Source organism: Triticum urartu, chromosome 2A, assembly GCF_056163025.1.
Source record: "Triticum urartu cultivar PI428250 chromosome 2A, HENAU_Tu73, whole genome shotgun sequence".
Lineage (NCBI taxonomy): Eukaryota > Viridiplantae > Streptophyta > Magnoliopsida > Poales > Poaceae > Triticum > Triticum urartu.
Genome location: NC_141874.1, coordinates 206952720 through 206967691, shown reverse-complemented (window position 1 = coordinate 206967691; position 14972 = coordinate 206952720). Strand labels below are relative to the sequence as shown.

Here is a 14972-nt window from a genome sequence, read left to right as displayed (position 1 = left end):
AAGTTCTTGCTCCGTTGCATCCTTGTATGGCTTAGATGCATTTTCCACCAGGTTGCAACACTTTTTGTAAAGTACCGAAGAGCGTATTAAACCTCATACTTGCTTCCAATCAAGTTGTTCCTGAAGTGATCCTCCATATTCTGAATCCATAGTTCTACCTCCCGTTGAGTCGTCGGTCCAGAGAATACTAGTCCTTCATTCACCATCTATTGGATCCAAAGGTTTTGGGATGAGATACGAGAGAAGAGTGGAGGGGATACACACAATGCAAACAATAGTTTTGAAGAAACGGGGTTTCTTTTGTTGCTGTCGGAAAAACATCAAACAATTGACAACTCACAAATCGTCGTATCTAATGTAAGTATATAACAGGGGTTTGCTCCTCTAAGGGTCAAATAATTCTTCAGATTCTTCAAGTCTTCAGAGTCTTCAACTGTTGTAGCTTCAACTCTTCTAATGCATGGTGAAATCCTCTTTACTCTGAAATGCTCATCGATTGTCCGATATCTTGTCCTTCTTGGAGCGGCTTCAGTTGATCATCCGTGTGGTCAAAAGGGAAAGGGGTATATTCTAACTATTTGAGGTAGGAGAGGATATTTGATAAAATCAGAAAAGATGAGAAGTAATGGATTCTTTTGAAAATAAAGTTTTAGAGATTTCCTGTCCTAGGAGCTTTCCGATTTCTAGGGTCACGTTCTATAGTCAACATGTGCTCTGATACCATATCTGTAATGACCCGACCTCAGACGGTCAAGCCTCTGTGTATCTGTGCCATCCCTGGATCAGTATGCTGGCGCACACAGTACATCAATGTATATATCGAAGTGCAATCACATGTGTAAATAGCGTAAAACTGATATATACCTCGTAAGTCTCAGCGGAAACAATCAATCGGGTGTGGAGTCCCATCAACGCCATCGGCAGGTTGAGTGTAGACCGTAACCCAACCAACGAAACTCACTCGTCGTATAAAATCCTGCAACATGATACGTTGCAGTCAGGTAGGTCAGTACATTGAATGTACCGGCAAGATCACTGTAAGAAAAACAGATGATAAACTATATTATATGCAATATGGCTTTGTGGCTCTGGCTCTGAGTTTTGTTTCCACAAAAGCTGATTTTATTTTCCCTACAACAAAGGAATATCAGGAGTATGTGCTACAGAGTTTTCTATCATGACATGGTTCCGCTAGCCGATGTCTCATAGCCCAAAATCATCATAAGTTGCCCACAATTAAGTTATCAGTCCGGTGTTGAGAGTTCCGAGATAGATCCAAGTCCAGAGGCTCAAAATGTCCGTAACCGGGGACACGGCTAATCGATTAGGTTTTAACCCTCTACAGAGGTTTGTACACTTTACCCGCAAGATTCGATCCCTCCCTTTTCGTCCTCGCACTTCATGATGTTTGAGAACAGGATGATCGAAACATGGTCTTCCGAAGAGTTCCCCTGACCACTGTCCGGTGCTCATCCAACCCTACCATAGTTCTACATCTGCTAGCATCGTCCCAGCCAGAGTCACCACTAAGGTCAACCAAGCCAGAGCCCATAGTGACTTGCGGTTGCACAGGTAAGCTTCCGGGCATGAAGTATTCTTCCGTCTCTTTGAGTCTAGGTGAAGGTTTCTGTCTATGCAAATGGGGTTTTATTGTTTGGTAACGTGATATCAGTACCAGCCCGTTTGTGACATGTCTGATTAGAAAAGTTTGCAAATATTAAAAAACTATTTATTGGGAGAAAAGTTGTGACGTGTCTGTTATTTGTTTCCTAAAACAAATTTCACTAATAAGATAAATCGATTGATTTAGATAAGTTAGGAAAGTTAGATTAAAATGTATTATTTGCTTCCTGAAAAATCGTTATTTGTTTCCTAAGACAAATTGAACCAATAAAAGAAATCGATTGATTTGCATAATTTAAGGAAGTTGGATTAAAATGTATTATTTGTTTCCTGAAAATCTGTTATTTGTTTCCTAAGACAAATTGAACCAATAAAAGGAATCGATTGATTTGCATAATTTAAGAAAGTTAGATCTGTGATTTGTTATACATTATAAAAGTTCTGGTTCTAATAAAGAGTGGAGAGAAAAATAAACCGATGGACCAGGGTGGGAAGGGTGGTGGGAGAAGAGACGAAAAAAACCAGCGAAAATATACCGCGGACCAGGATGGGAGGGGATGGTGGGAGGAGAGACGAAAAAAACTCGGCGAAAATAAACCGCGGAGATGATTCACCAACTCGTTCATTAGAAGTAAAGACATGGCTAACTGCAGGCCGAATACTTTTCAGAAAAACACTTCTAAATTATGTAAATATACTGTATATCGTGTCGTGCAAATGTACGGGCCACCTCGCTAGTTAAGAATGATACTATAACACTGAAGAACCGTGGGTCTTCAGATAAGGCAGTCATAGGGCCGGTGTTATATGGATCCAACACAAATGGTGTTTCCAATATTAGTGGAGTTGAATATATACTACAGTACATAGTACTACAAGGGCCTCGGATGATAATACATGAATCGTGAAGCAGGCTGTGCAAATTAAGAGATAACAGTCGGTCACACTGGGAAGAAGAGATGCTATATGTGCGCATAACATGTACTTTCTTTGTCCGGAAATACTTGTCATCAAAATGAATAGAAAAAGATATATCTAGAACTAAAATATATCTAAATACATCCTCTTTTATTTATTTAGATGGTAAATATTTCCGGACGGAGGGAGTACTAGTAATTAATTAGGCTAACCACTGCTGGGTGCTCGCATACGTGGACAGAGACTGCAACTGCCAGCGTGTGAAACCTAGCTAGTCCTGTGGTGGAGAGAAGACCTTGCCCAAAGCAGCCGAAGCGTAGTGGCGGTGTTGAACAGGACGGCAACGAAGCCGAACGCCGAGGAAGCCAGGTACATCGGGCAGGCCATCGACCGCAGACGCTCGCAGTACAGAATGTGACCCAGGAACAGAACCGACGTAGCTCCAGCACAGCTCGCGCCATATGCGAGGAGCATCACCAGCTGAAACGTAATTAAAGAAACACATCCGCGCTTGCATGAATTAGTCACGTTATAAGGAGTACGTACTTGGAAACGGTAGAGATTACGGAAGGGATCACTACCATGTCGCTGAACAACATGGGGGCAATGCGGTCCAGGTGGGGTAGTCCAAAGTAGAAGCAGATGGCCTGGTACAGCATGCGCATCGAGGTCCAACTCAGCTGCATCACCATACTGCCCTTCAGTACCCTGCATTGTATGTACTCTTGCATATGTCAGACGCAGCCTAGCTAGGTAATGTACGTACGTGATAGACTGATACATGCGAGGAGGGGACGAGATTAGGGCATCTCCAGCCGTTGGTTCCCCCAAGACGCATAAAAATCGCCCCCTGGGGTGAGCCGGCGATACAATCGGCGCTGGGGCGGTTTTGCGCCCAGTCGTCGCCCTCAGCTCGCCCCCAGGCGCCGAAATTGGCCCACTTTGCAGCCTAATTTCGGCGAATAAAGGGCCCATATGGGCGAGAATAGGCCCATATTCGGCGTGGTTTCACCATGTCTCGACGTTCAATTATCAACACAATTATTTCTTATCACATATTTCATCACAAAAAAATCAAATACTTCAACAAAATAATACAACAACAAATAGTTCAATACAAATTATATAGTTCAACAAATAAAAACTCGTATTTCATCATACGGCGTCCCCCTTGAGCCTCCATAGGTGCTCAATCAGATCTTTCTGCAGTTGATGATGCACCTGTGGGTCTCGGATCTCCTGACGCATACTGAGATAGGCAGTCCAAGTTGCCGGTAGATGGTGATCAACTTCGGCTAGAGGCCCCTGCCTGTAGTATGGTTCAGTGTCAAACACTGGGTCTACTTGCTCGCTCTCGATGATCATGTTGTGTAAGATGACACAGCAAGTCATAATCTCCCACATTTGATCTTTGGACCAGGTCTGAGCGGGGTACCGAACAACAGCGAATCGAGATTGGAGCACACCAAATGCCCGCTCGACATCTTCCTGCAAGCCTCCTGAACTTTCGCAAATCAGGCGTTCTTGCCTCCTGCCGCAGGGTTTGAGATCGTCTTCACAAATGTCGACCATCTTGGATAGATGCCATCTGCTAGGTAGTACCCCTTGTTGTATTGGTGCCCATTGATCTCGAAGTTCACCGAGGAGAATGGCCCTCAACGAGCTTGGCAAAAACAGGAGAGCACTGCAGCACGTTGATGTCATTCTGAGTTCCTGGCATACCAAAGAAGGAGTGCCAAATCCAGAGGTCCTGTGTGGCTACCGCCTCAAGCACCACACTGCAACCGCCTTTGGCGCCTTTGTACATCCCCTGCCAACCAAATGGGCAATTCTTCTATTTCCAATGCATGCAGTCGATGCTTCCAAGCATCCCAGGAAATCATCTTGCTGCATTCTGGGCTAGGATCCGAGCAGTGTCTTCCGCATTGGGTGTTCTCAAGTATTGTGGCCCAAACACTGCCACCACTGCCCAACAGAACTTGTAGAAACACTCTATGCTGGTGGACTCGGCCATGCGCCCATAGTCGTCGAGTGAATCACTGGGAGCTCCATATGCAAGCATCCTCATTGCTGTCGTGCACTTCTGGATGGAGGTGAATTCAAGAGCGCCAATGCAGTCCATCTTGCACTTGAAATAGTTGTCGAACTCCCGGATGGAATTCACAATCCCGAGGAAGAGCTTTCGGCTCATCCCATAACGGCGCCGAAATGTTTTCTCGCCCTGAAGTGGAGCATCGGCGAAGTAGTCGGAGTAGAGCATGCAGTAGCCTTCGAGACGATGCCGGTTCTTTGCTTTCACCCGCCCCGGCGCCGAGCCACCTCGCCATGGCTTTTCATTGCTCGCCAGCAGCTGGGCGAGGGCGGCGAGCACCATGAGATGCTCTTCTTCCTGGACGTCGGCCGCGGTTTCCTCCTCCAGCAGCGCGGCGAGCTCTTCCTCGTCATCTGAGTCCATCGCCGATTCAGGCAAAACGTCGAACACCTTGCGCTCGGTGGGCGTGTACCCGCCGCTAAACCGCGCCTCCGCGGCCGGAAACGGCGGCCGGAAACGCCCAGCTGCTGTGGGAGGGGCTGCCGCGGCGAAGCGCTGCTATTTTCCGGCGGGGAATGGCTATCTAGCGGAGTAGGGCGGCGGCCGTCGCCGGGATATAGCTAGTGGTGGCCGAGGGCGCGGGGGGTGCGAGGCGAGTTGGGGGAAGAAAACCTTGACTTTTCCCCTGTCGGTGTGGGCCAGGCGTGCTTTTCCCTAGCGCCGGAGCCCCTAACTGCTCCCCAGCGCGCCGGGTTCGTCCTGTGACCGCCGGGCAGAAAAAAGGTCCGAACCGGCGATTTTCGGCGTCCTGGGGGCGCGACTGGACCGTTTTTTCGGCGCCGGCACCAAAAAAGTGGCCTGGGGGCCTGTTGGGGCGCGGCTGGAGATGCCCTTAGTTTGTACTGACATGACAAACGAGAAGCGGTGGCTGTCCGGCGCGGCCATGGCGAGCACAAACGCGGCAGTGGAGAAGGCGATGCAGCCTAGCCTGGTGACCACGATGTAGAGCTGCATGTCTTGGTCGCTGGCACTGGCAGAGGAGATGTGTTAATCAACATAACAGAAGGAAACATTGGTAGGAACTAGCTAGGAGGTGCATATCCATAGAAGATACTAGCTAGCAACGTTGTCCAATGCAGACATGCTTAATGTAACTCAAAAACGAAACATTGGTACGAGTCTCGACTGTAGATCTAAATAACTACTCCCCGTCCCCGTAGTAATCCCCAATTGACGAGTGTTAATTTGCAGGCTCTCCGATAATTTGAAAACCTATACAGTGTCATCGTTTAAAGCATCGATCGATTTGCCAAAATGCAAATTGTGTAAGTGACGGGTTAACTAAACATCGTTCCTCTTCCATGAACTTGCCCTTCCTCTACCTCTGTCCTCACTCCTCACCATCCAGACATCCAGTTCCGAGGGTGCAGGCACAACTCGGGCGAGCAATGCCCGTCTCCTCAATCCAGTTCCGAGAGTGAAGGAAGGAAGTAGGCAATGGTAAATTGAAGGGGGAGATTGCGGTGGAGGTAGAGGTGCGTGGAGGTGGCGCAGGCCTGACCCGAGGGCTTGGCGGAGGGCGAAGCTAATTCCAAAGGTTCCACCCGAATTGATCTACCCATCACCGGCGGATTTGATTTTAGAGAACACGTCGTGAGTAAACTGGCAAAGCAACTAGCAAGGGACGAACCTATATGAATTGTGCCAATCCGACTGAGTGAATTGCAAGAAACCACCACATTTGGGACTTCTCTTGCAGAAAACAATCTGGTCACTAATCTTTTGCAAAAGCCACCGCGCATTCAGTAAAAGTTTTGCAGATTGCACTGAACCTGTCATTTTGCACGGTTGAGGGTGTTTCCGACAGATGGGGCCCAATTTGGGTGACGTGTCCTAACGGACGCGCGGACGGCGTCGTTTGGTCCAGACCGACGCGGTCTGGTCGCGCCGGATAGACCGACCACCCGCACCCGACCAGACCAGACCTGTCCCTCCAGCTCCAATCCATGGCGACGACGAAACCTGGCGGCGTGCACGGCGGCGGCGCAGTTGCTACCGGTGGGGATGCTCCGGGCGGCGGTGCTGGAGATCCACCGGAGTTCTGCGGGAGCTCCAATTCCTCGAGCGCGCTGCCTCTTCCCCAGCCGTCATCACCGCCAAAGTCGTTGGAATACACGGTGGCTACTGCGTTCGCCCAGGCGATGAAGACCAATCCGACGGGCAGCCAACATTTTGCCTCCTCCTTCGGCGGTGTGGAGTAAGTCATCCTCCTCCTTCTTTGTCATTTCCCCGATTGGCATTCTAGGGTTAGGGTTCTAGGGTTAGTTAGTGTTCTTGGGTAAGTGTAGTACGGTTAGGGTTCTAGGGTTAGGGTTAGTGTTATATGATATCCTCTCTGTCACATGATTGGTGGTCTCACAGAAATTAATTTTAGCATGAGTAATTTGACAGAAATCCTCTCTGTCTATTGTTTGATCAAATACTGGTCTTCATCAACTTTAGTATTGTAAATTGACTCAGAAATTTCCGTTGCCACCAATTTTAACACTGTTAACTGTTTTTTTCAACTTATTAATAGGGCTATGAACTGGCCCATTTAACATCAATCTGACCTCTTATCAATAATTTTAACATTGTTAAATGAATTATTTCATCTTATTCTTATACCTGTTAACTGACCTACTTAACAGCAAAATTAAATGACTTTTATCTGAATTTGTAGCTTGGATGATGAAGAATGGGAAGGGAGGTTCCATTTCCTAGACAGAGATAACTTGGAAAGAACAATATGTTTATCAGACATAACCTTCTGGGATCTCATTGCCCTAATAGAGGTAGAAGGCTATAGTTCAAGGGATTTTATGTATTATGTTATAGATCCAGGAGTTTGGGTGTCAGGAATGGAAGAATTAACTGATGATGACAAGGTGGAAGAAATGTTGGATCACATAGCTAGTAAAGGAAAGAATGTTGTTAACATTACAGTTATGAGAAGTGATGCACCTATACCAGTTGATTTGAATATTGGTCATGCTTATGAAGAGCAGGTTCCTTTGTCAGAAATAGGTGTACCAGTTGTCTATGATGTAGACAATTCAGGAGTTCTTTTCCCCAGTCCAAGTAATGAGCACAGAGGAGAGCTCTTGTTTGTTGAAGCGAAAGGGTCCGAGTGAACCTGAGTTTGCTTTGTACAATGGTAATGAGAGGCATGAGTATTTCATGCAGACAGACCAAGAGCAAGAGCACATTGAGCAGATGATGGAGCAGAAAAGAAATGAAGAAATTCAGAGGTACAGGAGTATAAGATACAAAGAGAGAAGTACAATGCAGCAAAAAGAAAACTCCCACAGCTGCTTGCTGAGGAGTTCACTGATAGTGAAAGTGAGGATGAAGATCTAGAAGATGAGGACATATTGGCTATGTTGGAGGCAATGAAGAGGCATAGGGATGATCCACTATATCACTTTGAAGGAGACACTGATGTAGAAGAGCTATATGGACCAGATGAGGAGGAGGAGGAGGAGAATGAAGGAAGAGTTGAAGAGGAAGGACATGAGGAGCCACTAGATGAGGGCTTGAGAGGAGGAAGCAGTGTAGGAGGAAGCAGTGCAGGAGGTAGCAGCAGCACAGGAGGAAGTAAGAGGAGGCGGAAGGGGCCAATAACAAGATCTCATGCAAGTTTGGATCAAACCATAGAGCAAGACTGGGCACCTTCATCTGATGAGGAGAGCAACCCAGGTGACTTAAGTCAGGAAGAGAATGATTGGGCTCAGCTTCCACCATTTAAGCTACCGAATGGTAGGAAGAGTAGGGCCAAAAAGAATAAAGTTAGGGTTTGGTATGATGAGAAGAGGGAAAACCCACAAGAACAATTTGTCAAGAACTTTGTTTCCTAGATGTGCAACAGTTCAGAAGGGCACTGCTTACATTTCACATCTCACAAAACAGGAACTACTCATTTCATAGGAATTGCTCAGATAGAGTTATTGTAGTTTGCAATACAGATGACTATCCTTTTTTCATTGCTGCTTCCAAAACTGCACATGAGAAGACATTTTGCATAAAGAAAATGAACTTGTACCACAATTGTCCTGTTGTTGGAGAGAGCACCAAAGTGACTGCTAGGTGGTTGGCACATGAGTGTGAGCAACAGTTAAGGTCTGACATAAACACACCTGTCCAGGCAATAATGGACAATTTGAAGAAAAAACATGGAATTGAAGTGTCCATTCACATGACCTACAGGGCAAGGAAAGCAGCTAAGGAAGTTGTCCAAGGAGATCAGAGGGCACAATACACTAGGATAAGGGATTACCTCCAAGCTGTGCTGGATACCAATCCTAGAAGTAGATGCATTGTTACAACAAAGCATTTGAAGACTCATCCTAGCATAAACCATAGATTTCATGGCTTGTTCATGTGCCTCAATGCTTGCAAAGAGGGCTTCCTAAATGGTTGCAGACCCTTCATCGGTACTTGCATAATTATTTTCCCAACATCTTTCCCATTAGATTTGGTTATGTTTGGTACTAATGTGTTTTGTTTGGTTTTAGGTGTTGATGGTTGCTTTATTAAGTTGACAACAGGGCAACAAATATTGGCTGCAACTGGAAGAGATGGTAATAACAACATCTTTCCTATTGCATTTGCAATTGTTGACAAGGAAGACACTGCTAGCTGGTCCTGGTTTCTAACCCAGCTCAAGTATGCTCTTGGTGGTGAGTCAGGAAAGTATGACAACTACACTATCATATCTGATAGACAAAAGGTACCTCACACATCATCATTCTTATATTTACTGAAGTTTTACCATGCTTAGTGCTATCAAATTGTTTGTTGTTATACTATATTTTGAACACTAGTTATTTAAACAGGGCCTTCTTAAAGCCATAAACAATGTCTTCCCAAATTGCCCTCAAAGATACTGCCTTAGACATATTTATCAGAACTTTGAAACAGCTGGCTTTAGAGGTGAAGAGTTGTGACGCCCCCGATTTAATCGTACACTAATCATACACGCAAACGTGTACGATCAAGATCAGGGACTCACGGGGAGATATCACAACACAACTCTACAAATAAAATAAGTCATACAAGCATCATATTACAAGCCAGGGGCCTCGAGGACTCGAATACAAGAGCTCGATCATAGACGAGTCAGCGGAAGCAACAATATCTGAGTACAGACATAAGTTAAACAAATTTTCCTTAAGAAGGCTAGCACAAGCGGGGATACAGATCGAAAGAGGCGTAGGCCTCCTGCCTGGGATCCTCCTAAACTACTCCTGGTCGTCGTCAGCGGGCAGCACGTAGTAGTAGGCACCTCCGGTGTAGTAGGAGTCGTCGTCGACGGTGGCGTCTGGCTCCTGGGCTCCAACATCTGGTTGCGACAACCAGGTAGAAGGGATAGGGGGAAAAGAGGGAGAAAGCAACCGTGAGTACTCATCCAAAGTACTCGCAAGCAGGGAGCTACACTACATATGCATGGGTATCAAATGGAATAAGGGTATCATATGTGGACTGAACTGCAGAATGCCAGAATAAGAGGGGGATAACTAATCCTGTCGAAGACTACGCTTCTGGCAGCCTCCGTCTTGCAGCATGTAGAAGAGAGTAGACTGAAGTCCTCCAAGTAGCATCGTATAGCATAATCCTAACCGATGATCCTCCCCTCGTCGCCCTGTGAGAGAGCGATCACCGGTGGTATCTGGCACTTGGGAGGGTGTGTTTTATTAAGTATCCGGTTCTAGTTGTCATAAGGTCAAGGTACAACTCCAAGTCGTCCTGTTACCGAAGATCACGGCTATTCGAATAGATTAACTTCCCTGCAGGGGTGCACCACATTCCCCAACACGCTCGATCCCATTTGGCCGGACACACTTTCCTGGGTCATGCCCGGCCTCGGAAGATCAACACGTCGCAGCCCCACCTAGGCACAACAGAGAGGTCAGCACGCCGGTCTAAACCTATGCGCACAGGGGTCTGGGCCCATCGCCCTTAGCACACCTGCACGTTGCGTACGCGGCCGAAAGCAGACCTAGCCTAGTGGCGTTCCAGTCCAATCCGGCGCGCGCCACTCCGTCGCAGACGTCACGAAGGCTTCGGCTGATACCACGACGCCGGGATACCCATAACTACTCCCGCGTAGATGGTTAGTGCGTATAGACCAAATGGCCAGACTCAGATCAAATATCAAGATCTCGTTAAACGTGTTAAGTATCCGCGAACGCCAACCAGGGCCAGGCCCACCTCTCTCCTAGGTAGTCACAACCTACCCTGTCGCTTTGCCACAAAGATCCACACAGAGGGCCGTTGGGACAAAGGTCCTTTCAGCCCCCAATCCGTGAATCACTCGCGGGTGCTCCACAAGCCGACCCGACTTTAGTCACCACTTGTATCATGTATGAAGTATATAGTATATACCCGTGATCACCTCGCGAGTGATCACGGCCCGATAGTATAGCACAGCAGACGAACAAGAGTGTAGGGCCACTGATGGAACACTAGCATCCTATACTAAACATTTAGGATAGCAGGTAATGGTAACAACAGTAGTAGCAAGGACAGGCTATGCATCAGGATAGGAGTAACGGAAAGCGGTAACATGCTACACTACTCTAATGCAAGCAGTATAGAGAAGAGTAGGCGATATCTGGTGATCAAAGGGGGGGCTTGCCTGGTTGCTCTGGCAAGAGAGAGTGGTCGTCAACACCGTAGTCGTACTGGGTAGCAGCGGCGTCGGTCTCGGTGTCTAGCGAGAGAAGAGGGGGAAGAAACAATAAATATAATGCAAACAAATGCATGATGATGCATGACATGACAAAGCGTGGTGCTAGGTGTGCCCTAACGCGGTACGAGGGGGTACCAGTGAAGGGGGGAAACATCCGGGAAAGTATCCCCGGCGTTTCGCGTTTTCGTGCAGAGGAGCCGGAGGGAGAAAGTTGCGAGTTGGATAGGTTAGGGATGCGTGGAGGACGAACGGGCTGCGTATCCGGGTTCGTCTCGTCGTTCTGAGCAACTTTCATGTACAAAGTTTTTCCATCCGAGCTACGGTTTATTTTATATTGATTTTAAAAGATTTAAAACATTTTAAGTATTTAATTAATTAATTTAATCAACATTATCCAGAATAGTGTCTGCTGACGTCATCATGACGTCAGCATGACGTCAGTAGTTGACTTGGTCAACCTGACAGGTGGGCCCCGTTCGTCATACTCTGTTTTAATTAACTAACAGTTAATTAGGTTAATTAGTGATTAGGTTAATCTAATTATAATTAATTAACTTAATTAATTAATTAATATTTTATTTATTTATAATTTCCTTTTTTTAATAAACATTCTTGGGCAGGGGCCCACTGTCATTGGGCTAAAGGGCCACAGCGGGTTTGGGTTAGCGGGCTACCGCCCGGAAGGGGACGAGGCCACGGCCACCGCCGGTGGCAACCTCCGGCCAAGTGGCCGCCGACAGCTGCGGCCAGGGGAACGGGCGGTGCAGGGCAGGGCAGCAGGGGAGGCAGCTGGGCGTGCGGACGGCATGGGTGGCCGCGGCTAAAGGCAGGCGGGCGCGCGATAGAAGCAGCAACACGCATGCGGGAGGAAGGCAAGGCGCGGGCGGCGCACGCACAGGGCGTATCCGGGACGCGGCCAACGAGGCCTCAGCAAGGCAGGGCACGGGCGGACGTGGTCTGCGCGCGGCGAGCGCGAGCGCGCACGCGGAGGAGGAGCGGGGCCGCGGTGAGCGGAGCCACGGCGTGGCGGAGCGCGAGCGCACGGCGGTGGCTGCGGGGAAAAGGGGAAGGAGGGGGCCTCACAAGGGGTTGCAGGGCACCGGGCAGTGGGGCGTGGGGCGGGGGTCGGAGATGAGGCGGCGATGGGGAGGCAGGCCGGCGACGACGGGCGAAGACGCAGGGGATGGGCGCCGGCGTCGAGGTGCGTTCGGCCGGCGCGGGATCTGGCCCCTCCCCGATCCAGTCGAGTGGGGGGCGCCTGGGAAGGAGGCAAGGGCGGCGTTAGACGTGGTGGAGGTCCGGCGGCGGCGGGCGTCGTCAGGGAGGCGGGGTGGTTCGATCCTGATCCAATCTGGATCTGGAGGTGGGAGAGGTGGCGTTGTGGGGGGGAGTGGGGCGACGGGGTGGGTTAGGGTTTGGTGGTGGGGGGATATGGGGAGTGAGGGTGGCCGGTTGGGCCGGCCTGGTGGGTCGTGGCCCAGTTGGGCCGGTGGCTTGCTGGGCCGGAGCCCCGGGGGTGAATGCTTTCTCTTTATTTATTTATTTTTGTTTTACCTATTATTCATTTCTCTTTTATTTTAGTTGTACTATATTTTTGGTTTAGTAAAATATGAAAATAGCTCCAAAAATAGTGTGTCAAATTAATCCACTGTTCTAAGAAGTTTTACCTCAGAATAAAAATAGTTTAGTATTTGGTAAACTATTTTAGGAGTATAACTAATTGTTTTGATGTTGTTTTAATCACTTCAGGGTATTTAAATATTTTATAAAGATGTTTTTACTCCACCAATAATATCCATGATTTATTTGTCACATTAAGAACATTTTAGTTTTGACTTTTGAAAACTTTAATCGTTTGACTTGATTTTAAATTTGAATTCGAACCGTTTTTGAACCATTGCGAGATTAATAACAGTAACCGAGGTGACGTGGCATCATTAGCGTGGAATTACTGTAGCATGATTACCCGGGCGTCACAATTCTCCTCCACTACAAGAAATCTCGTCCCAAGATTTAGGAGCGGTTATAAGGGGAAGGGATCTGGTTACGAAATTCTAAAAATTCTTCTCGGTCATAGTTGCTCTTCTCGAAGAGGTCGATCCATTACATTGATGTCTTCGGTCCTCTGCTTCAGGTCATCGTGATGAAGTCATCGTCCTTCCTTTAGGACCTTCACCGAACTTACGAAAGGGTGAGAAGGAAAACTGTATATGGATGGATTCTAACAAGATCGAGCATCAGACGGTTAACTCAGGGAAGAAGCATAAGTTTCTCTCGATTTGAAACTTAAGATGATATCGAGAGCAAAGTAAGAAGGTACCATGAGAAGTTTCAAACGGATAGGCAATCGTTCGATGCCTAATCAGAAGGTGAAAGGGTTTCAGGGCAACGAGAATAGGTATTGCGCCTCATACCAGAATAGATCACTAGACAGGTGGTCCGTGAATTACATACGAAGTCGAGCGTGAGGAACAACCTTGGGAACAGGTGGTGTATAGGAGAGTCAGGTTTCGATCCTGGGACCTGTGGGTTATGGGCCCACCATGTGGGATAAAAGTAGGAGGGGTGACATCTTGCATGGTCACGATAGCAAGGCATGTCAGAGGCTAGTCTGTCAGTTATGTCGGCAACAACATCGATACCAAGGGCGAGGGATGAAGAGAACCATTTTCCCGCTCGTTGAACGAGGCGGACCAATAGGCAAAGTTCTCGTCCATCGGTGGTTACCGAGATGCTATCAACAATGGTAACAGGGTCTTACTGACAGAGTTGTACAACGAGGTGCTTACTAAGCAGGGAATTATCACTGCTCAGTTAAATCAGATTACAAGAAAGCTTAACAAGACAATGGAAAGGAAAATGTGATTATCAGTTTTAACAGAAGAGTGGAAAGGAAAATGTGCTTTAAACACATAATTTAGGGATATATCCTTCCCAAGGACAAGCAGAGCATGATACCCGTGGCAGGATATCATGTAGAAAACCCTTTAAGTAAGGGGAGAGAAATTTCATGACATTACCCATACAACGGTGTTTGGATAATGGTTAAAGAAAACTTAGCATTGCGCTTTCAATGCTCTTTTGAAAATTGGAGTACCACAGACATGCTTCGAGATAGCATAGACATGGTCAACAGGTGAAGATCAGACTTTGGAAACACAAAGGATCCATCAGGAATAACTTATAGAATAAGTCTTACAATTTCCTCATGAAAGAATGGATAACCTTACTGAAAAGGAACCTATAACCATAGGACCTTTGGCCGGGTGTGCTAAGCACGACATCCTGGGTATAAAAGATGGTAATACTCCAAGGTAAAGAGGAACAAATGTTGGATAGCAAGGAACTCAAGGTATAACACCAAACACGAACAGGCTTGTGTTGGTGGGAAGGCAATAAAGTGATCGACGACAATAAAATTCATCGAGGGCAAGGATGGTATTTCTCATCATGAATTCAATTGATATCCTGGACGAGACCAAAATGTTGATGATGATCACAACACAATTGTTGAGAGATTTCATGAAGGTGTTATCGGTCGGCGATGACATCAAGTCAAAGGAATGATGAAGCGAAAGGTTATTGGAACCACGGTTACGTCACAAACTCGGAATCAAGTTTGGTGTACAAGGCGAAATGATAAGACGAGGAAAGTCGATGTAAGCTTAG

At 47.2% G+C, this 14972-nt stretch overlaps 1 protein-coding gene across 1 annotated transcript; it reads right to left on the bottom strand.

The window, feature by feature from the left end:
* Positions 1-2808: 2808 nt before the first annotated feature.
* On the bottom strand, positions 2809-5587 carry LOC147984562 (uncharacterized). Its single transcript, XM_087541157.1, has 3 exons — positions 5481-5587; positions 3123-3249; positions 2809-3021 (listed from the first exon to the last, which is right to left on the bottom strand). The coding sequence occupies exons 1-3, from the start codon at positions 5585-5587 to the stop codon at positions 2809-2811; spliced, it is 447 nt and encodes a 148-aa protein (XP_087397283.1).
* Between the last annotated feature and the right edge of the window lie 9385 nt (positions 5588-14972).